At 38.9% G+C, this 7,861-nt stretch overlaps 1 protein-coding gene across 2 annotated transcripts in view; it reads right to left on the bottom strand.

Annotated features, from left to right (window-relative positions):
- The window catches only part of tmem176 (transmembrane protein 176), a 52,237-nt gene that overhangs the window by 4,088 nt on the left and 40,288 nt on the right, over positions 1 to 7,861 (bottom strand). Inside the window, exons 5-6 of one of the 2 annotated variants that reach the window (XM_077525669.1) lie at positions 3,004 to 3,166; positions 12 to 128 (exon numbers count right to left, since the gene is read on the bottom strand). In XM_077525669.1, the coding sequence (XP_077381795.1) occupies positions 55 to 128; positions 3,004 to 3,166 (237 nt within the window). In that variant the 3' untranslated portion in view covers positions 12 to 54. The remainder of the gene's footprint in view (positions 1 to 11; positions 129 to 3,003; positions 3,167 to 7,861) is intronic. The other variant, XM_077525668.1, reaches the window with a different exon arrangement.

The following is a 7,861-nucleotide window of genomic DNA, read 5'->3' as shown; positions in this document are numbered from 1 at the left end:
AAAAGACTTACACTGTATAATCCAAAGGCATATTTCAGTCTGTACAGATGGAAGCTAAGGGTGGCAGAGACTGCGGTCTGGGCCAGGGTGAAGAGTAGGAGGGAGGATTTCAAACCTCTGGTCAGGCGCTGTTCAAAAAGAAGCAGGTGATACAACTTTAGCAGGATCCTTGTTCTTCAGATTGCATAAAATGAAAGACAGATGACCTGATGTACTAAAATCACAAATAGCAAGCATTAATTGTGTGTTCACTCACACTAACAGATCACGCATGATGTTGGAAATATGGCTGGGTATTGCCAACATCACGATAGAATGTTCATATCGATATAGGGGTCACGATAAGACACGTGGCCTACAAGGCAATACTTGATAATCCTGATATTTTACATTACATACATTTTTTTTTAATGAAAACAGTAATATGTATACCAAAATGCCAAAATGATATTTGTCTTATGCTGTGTTGCAAAAATGTGGTTTACTACGGAGCCCCTAAGGTTATACGATAGGGGAAAAAAAATAATGTGCGATCCCTCGCAAAAACCTTGCATTCCTTCGCAATAAATGTGAGATAACGCAAAGTTTTTTGCAAGTGGAGGCCTTTTTATGTATTTATTCTTTTACGCATTTATGTATTTCCAGGTCAGTTTGCATACTTGTAGCCTCAAATGCGCGGGTGAGAGGCGGCGGCACCATACCATAGATATCTACGGCAGTACCTTTTCGAAATCAAATTCAATGAAGCTTTCCCACTGCTGTAGACATGCTGTCCTCGTCGCTTTTGCTCACACTGAAGTTGACCCGGAAGTACATCAATTCGTTTGGGGGGGAATAAAAAATTATACATATATATATATATATATATATATATATATATATATATATATATATATATATATATATATATATATATATATATATATATATATATACATATATATATATACATATATATACATATACATATATATACATATATATATATCCATCCATCCATCCATTTTCTTGACCGCTTATTCCTCACAAGGGTCGCGGGGGCTGCTGGCGCCTATCTCAGCTGGCTCTGGGCAGTAGGCGGGGAACACCCTGGACTGGTTGCCAACCAATCGCAGGGCACATAGAGACGAACAACCATCCACACTCACACGCACACCTAGGGACAATTCGGAGCGCCCAATTAACCTGCCATGCATGTCTTTGGAATGTGGGAGGAGACCGGAGTACCCGGAGAAGACCCACGCGGGCACGGGGAGAACATGCATATATATATATATATATATATATATATATATAAAAATGTAATGTCGGACTATTAATCAGTCGGCCACAAGCAAAATATATAAAATTTGTAACTTCACAAGCAGTCCTCGGATGAGCAATGCGACTTGTACGGGGGAATCGTCCTGGATGTCATTATTTTACACACAACTTAAAGTTACAGTTTGTTTAATTATTATTAATATTATTTTAATCATAGACTGACACAAATTAAATGAATTGCCGGTAACACAAATAGATATGACAAGGATTCATATCCTTATAACGTTATTAACTGCACCACACAATACATTCTGGGAACAATATATATGCAAAACAGGTAGATTTAACACATCCAGGACTCAGTTTTGTCGCGTCCATTTCCATTTGTATTATTCTTTGGAACAATAGATTACAGTTGAGCTCCGTAATTTAGGGCTGGCACACAAATAGTGAAAATCTGCGTATAATTGACGGCAATCGTTTTTAAGTTATATATCGTTATTGTACCGATGCGGCCCACTTGGTAATATATTTTCCTCTATGCGGCCCCTGAGCTAACATGAATTTGACACCCCTGCCTTAGGAGCTCCGTAGTTTAATGCAAGTGCCATGTGTGGTCGAAATGTATGCGCATTGCATAGCAGAGCAGGTTTCAGAGACACGTTGGGAAACCTTCCCTATTCCGGGGGGTGATTGTCCAAAGTTTGCATTCACACACAAAACCAGTTCTGGGTCTGAAAGGAAAGGTATATAGGTATATATATATATATATATATATATATATATATATATATATATATATGCTCGACTAATAGATGATATTGCAACCTAACTTTTTTGTTGCAATTACCTGTTGGACAGAAGGGGTAGTGTCGCTTGTTTCTTCACGACACATGCTGGGCAAGGCAGTTCATTCAAATGAGCCCGATGAGTCATCAGTCTCATTTGAATGAACTACCTTGCCCATTGTTGCCGTGTGTGAATGCAAACGAGTGGGCCAAGCACAATCTCTTAAGACAAGGCACTGTCTGTACCAGGAATCTTAAGTTCTTGGGCTTTTTGGTGTGAAAGCGCCTCTAGTTAGCAATAGTGGAACCTTAAGTTACAAACGACCCTTTTTAACAAACTTTTCAAGCTACAAACAAAATTTTGGTCAAAAATATACCTCTAGTTACATACATGTTTTGTTCTGTGAACCGTCTCAGCACGGGTGAGCGGACGGAACATACTGTGTGTCTCGCGCTATTTAACCATCATTGGCTCGTTGCTTAACTCATGGCCACAGTTGTGCTGATTTTTTATTTATTTTTTTATAAGTCTTAAGTAGACCTCAATGAGGCTGTAAACGCCCCATCCCCAAATCGCCCCAAACCAACAGTGGCTGCTTTATGTCATTAATGTGTCAAAAAAGACAAATTCCCTTGGTTCGTGTGTGTTTGCGTGTGTGTTTTAAGTTTATAATAGCCTTTAAGATGGAAAAAGAACTCGCACACTATTCAAGTGTTTCATCCTTCATTTTAATAACTGATTTACCGAGGTTATCATTTGTTAGCCTGATCCATTATCTAAGAACCCATGTATTGCTCCGAAAGGCGAGGTCAAGATTAATTTAAAATTTAAACCTGAGTTTCCTCCAATTAATGAATCAATCAATTCTTTAATAATTATTTGACCTAATTTACGCTGGAACTATTAGATCAAAACTGTTAGTAAGCATGTGAGTGGAGAAAAAACATTTACAGTAAATGATACACACTGTGGCGTAGAAGTTCATGTCACAGCTGCCATCCAAGTTCTTGACACATGATGCCTCTGGATGTTTGTCCATATCCACAGAATATATGACCACAGCAATAACTGACAGCACTGTGGAAACAACATTCACCACCAAGGAAGCCTGGTACTAAAAGAGAAAAAAGTATGTTTGTTTAAATCGAAATTCTAATTACCAGAGGAATTTTAAAAAACTGAGTTCAACTCCACAACACAGCATTTCATAGCAAACCCCAAATGCCAGAGGTGGGTATTTTACAAAATGTTGCGTGTCCGTCATTCGTCAGTGCCCTGGGTACCTGTCCGTCAACGTCGGTTCGTCATTTTTTTCAAGTAGAACTAAACTGTAATTCTCAGTCCATCATGCTATTTTAACCACACTACCATCATCACAGTTTGTCGCCACTATTTATGGGCGGACAGATAGAGGTGAGCATTCCATCATTCTGTCAGTGACAGAATGACGGAATGCTCACCTCTGCCTTGTTTTCTGTTGAATGACACACCGACAACATTTTGTAAATTACCCACATCTGTTGACTGAGCCAATAATTTCACCAGGACGTAGATACGTTTAAAAGTAGGGATGTTTGGTACCACTTTTTTTTTGTTTTTAGACCGATACTGATTCTCAAATTTCAGTACTCACCAATACCGATACCAAGTTCCGATACCATAAGTACTTATGATATATAAAATTTACCAAAAAAACGACAGATATGTCCTTTTTTTTAAATGATGTACAGTCAAACCTCGGTTTTCGAACATAATCCGTTCCAGAAGGCTGTTCCAAAAGCGAATTGTCCGAAATCCGAAACAATTTACACAAATTAAATTAGCACAGTTAAGCTTGCGTCATTTAGAACATCACTTCCGGTACGCGCTCTTATTGTGAAACTAAATGGTGACACTTCCGGTTTCGGGCTTAGCAGCAGCGCAACATCAACTTACGAGTGCTATGTGGTAACGTGCGGATGAGGAAACACCGCCCAAACATTTGTAACAAACATTTTAGAAGATTCTGGCAAGAAGGTTACAGACAAGAAATAAGGAAAACAGGACCCACCAGTCATTGACGCACACGCTAGCGCCAGACTTCCTGCTGCTATCGCTGCTGGCGAAGACTGATTCTGTTCAAGCGGCCACACGCACGAACGCGAGGGTAAGTTGTGTCACGTGAACTCGCTTTCCAATGAACAGACTACAAATTATGCAAATTAGGATTCGTCTCAGTTACGCAGTTAAAGTTGAACATATCAGACTTAAGGAATAGACAGCTTTGTAGCCTTTTCTACACTCGGCGAGTGAATCATGTTCAGGTACGCTCGGCTTTTTTCAGCTCGAGAGCCGATTTTTTGGACGAGTTCTGAGACATAAAATTCTCGAATTTTCTGGTCGAAAACCGATTTGGTCGAGAATAGAAGCGTTCGAAAACCGAGGTTTGACTGTATATATCCCTACTGTAGCAAATTTCCTTAAAATTGAATGAAATTAATGGCAATTCTATTTTTTAAATTTGCTCATAAAATATATTTTGCATAGAGCACACAATAAAATGAATTTAAAAAAATCCATAAATAAGATGAAACAAATAATCCAGTGGCGGGAGTCCCCGGGGATGACCCAGGACACACTGGAGAGACTATGTCTCTCGGCTAGCCTGGGAACGCCTTGGGATACCACCGGAGGAGCTGGTTGAAGTGGCTGGGGAGAGGGAAGTCTGGGCTACCCTGCTAAAGCTGCTGGCACCGTGACCCGACCCCGGATTAAGCAGTAGATAATAATTGGTTGGACGGATGGATGGATGGATAGATGGCTGGGTGGATGGATGGATGCATGCATGGGTGGGTGGATGGATGCATGGATGGATAGATGTATGGATGGATGGATGGATGGATGGGTGTATGGATGGGTGGATGGATGGATGGATGGATGGATGGATGGATGGAAATAATCTGGTGGCCAGGAAAAAAAAAGTCCCAATCAAAATATGTGGTTGTACAATTTCTTTTTAAGGAATAGAGTGAAGTGCATAGATAGCATTTCAATAAAATAGGGCTTCAAATAATTCAGTAATATCTAGCATGTTAAGAATTTAAGCTATTTAATGTGTGATGTTTAAGTATATCTTTTTGAAATCCATCCATCCATCCAACATCTACCGCTTATCCAAGGGTGGGTCGCGGGAGCAGCAGCTTTAGGAGGGAAGCCCAGACTTTGCTCTCCCCGGCCACTTCAACCAGCTCCTCTGGTGTAATATATATATGTAAAGGGCGGCAAATGTCAAAACCATGATTTATGGCACCCCCCATAAAACTTTATTGCACCCCCCATAAAACTTTATGGCACCCCCCATAAAACCATTCATAACCTAGCCCTTTGAAGTATGCCCCGCCCCCATCCGCTTTCTTAGCCAATCAGAAGCCGTTATTTTGAAATAAGCCCTACCCACTTTCCACCTTCTTAACCAATCAGAGGCCAAGGGCAGCTCCTGTCAAAATTGATTGATGACATTCTGCACCCCCCTCCCCACCCCCCCTCATCGTCTTAACCAATCAGAGGTCGGAAGCCACCCCCCTCATCGTCCTAGCCAATCAGAGGCCGAGGGCAGCTCCTGTCAAAATTGATTGATGACCTTCTGCATCCCACAACAACAAGCACATGTTTTCCGGATCCCCCCACCCTTCTGCACCCCTTCAACAAACATATGATTCCGGTCACCCCCCTAACACCCCCCATCAATTGTATACGTACTTCCTTTGACCCCCCACCAACAGCTTTGTTGTCTGAGAGGAAACTCTCTCAACAGTTCTACCAGCTGATAACAATATTTCGACATCCTCATGTTAATAAACTTTTTTTTATCTTACAGGAAGGGTCCTACCAGCTTTTGAAGTAGCAAGGGGGGAAACGCGCCCCTGTATTCGAATACTGATAATGCTCCCCACTTTGAAGTATAAAGTGTATCAAACGTGGGAAACGGTGACTCCCCTCAATACCACGGCCAAGCTTCACACCCGGCAACCCCCACCACCGCCCCCTCTATCGGGCATTGTGCGTGCGTGAATGTAAAATAGGACGTGGCTCTCTTATTCGAGTTAAAGTGTTTTGAATATTAAAAAAATGTAATCTATTTGTTTTATGTTTTTTAAATAAATAAAAGAAACTTACCGGTGGCTCATAATATGAAGTCGCGTCTCATTCAATGGGTTTTAAAAAAAATAAAATAAAAATAAAAATAAAATAAAAGGGGCGTCTGTTTCTAACCGTTGGAGTTGGAAATACAGGCGAAAAAATAGATTATTCGTGCGTAAAGGGCGGTTATTTACCCCATTTCAGAACCGCGTACTTCTTTTTCTTAGACTAAAAACTTGTGTGTGTATGTGACTATCTAAAAAGCTAAACGGAGGATGGCGGAGAGGTCTGAGTGTTACACGCAGCGGTAAACGGCGCCATCTAAAGGTCAAAGGATGTTACTGCATATGATTAAGAGAGGGAGGTAGGTATTAGAATGTGATAAGTTTGTCTGTATTTTTAATTTTAAATAGAGTGAGGCATGAAATTAATCGGTTGATGTTTTGTGCGTTGTATTTGATAGCAATGTAATAAAGACATTTCGGTAGGATGAACACAATAAAGTTAGTCTACAAAAGTAAACTAGGGTATTAAAATGTTGATAATGAATGTAAAACCTAAAAATTTGATTCAAAGGTATTCAATTTGTAAATTATACATTTTGGATGACGGAACAATGTATGGCATTAGAGTAGCGAAAATTTGTTTACCTTTTTTTTTGTGTGTGTTTAAAAAAGATAATAATTGTACTAGTTTTAAAAAATACTGATTTCTGGAGAGAATATGTAATCACAAGCTCAGGTAGGAACTGCATGTGGACATTATTGGTCAGACATCTGCTTCTTTTTAAAACTAAGAGAATTGAAAGTATGAAACTTTGAGTTTCTTGATACGTTAATAGATTTATACTCTACTTAACCCTTAATCTTAAAGCCGATCTTTGCAACAATTTAACCAAAATCAGCTTCTTATTAGTAGATTAATACCTTAGTCTCTTACAAAGGGTATTCCTGTAAGCCCTTGGCTAATAGTTTTTAGAAAGGATCCACGGTTTGAATTTATGACACCATAGATGTATTTGTACACGAAGAAGGGTGTGTACACTTTTATTTTAATTTTAATTAGAGTGAGGCATGAAATTAATCGGTTGATGTTTTGTGCGTTGTATTTGATAGCAATGTAATAAAGACATTTTGGTAGGATGAACACAATAAAGTTAGTCTACAAAAGTAAATTAGGGTATTAAAATGTTGATAATGAATGTAAAACCTAAAAATTTGATTCAAAGGTATTCAATTTGTAAATTATTCATTTTGGATGACGGAACAATGTATGGCATTAGAGTAGCGAAAATTTGTTTACCTTTTTTTTTTTTTTTTTTTTTTTTGTGTTTAAAAAAACTAATAAATATACTGTTTTGTTTTTTTGTTTTTCTTAAACTGATTTATGAAAAGGACTTGTAATCACAAACTCAGGCAGGAACTGCATGTGGACAATATTGGTCAGACGTCTGCTTCTTTGAAAACTAAGAGAATTGAAAGTATGAAACTTTGAGTTTCTTGATACGTTAATAGATTTATACTCTACTTAACCCTTAATCTTAAAGCCGATCTTTGCAACAATTTAACCAAAATCATCTTCTTATCAGTAGATTAACACCTTAGTCTCTTACAACGGGTAAGGGTAAGGGTAATTTGTACATGAAGAAGGGTGTGTACACTTTTATTTTAGGGCTGTAGCAATTCAAATT

The sequence above is a fragment of the Festucalex cinctus genome, chromosome 6, assembly GCF_051991245.1.
Source record: "Festucalex cinctus isolate MCC-2025b chromosome 6, RoL_Fcin_1.0, whole genome shotgun sequence".
Lineage (NCBI taxonomy): Eukaryota > Metazoa > Chordata > Actinopteri > Syngnathiformes > Syngnathidae > Festucalex > Festucalex cinctus.
The sequence above is the reverse complement of the archived record's forward strand: the minus strand, read 5'-3'. Positions and strand labels throughout refer to the sequence as shown.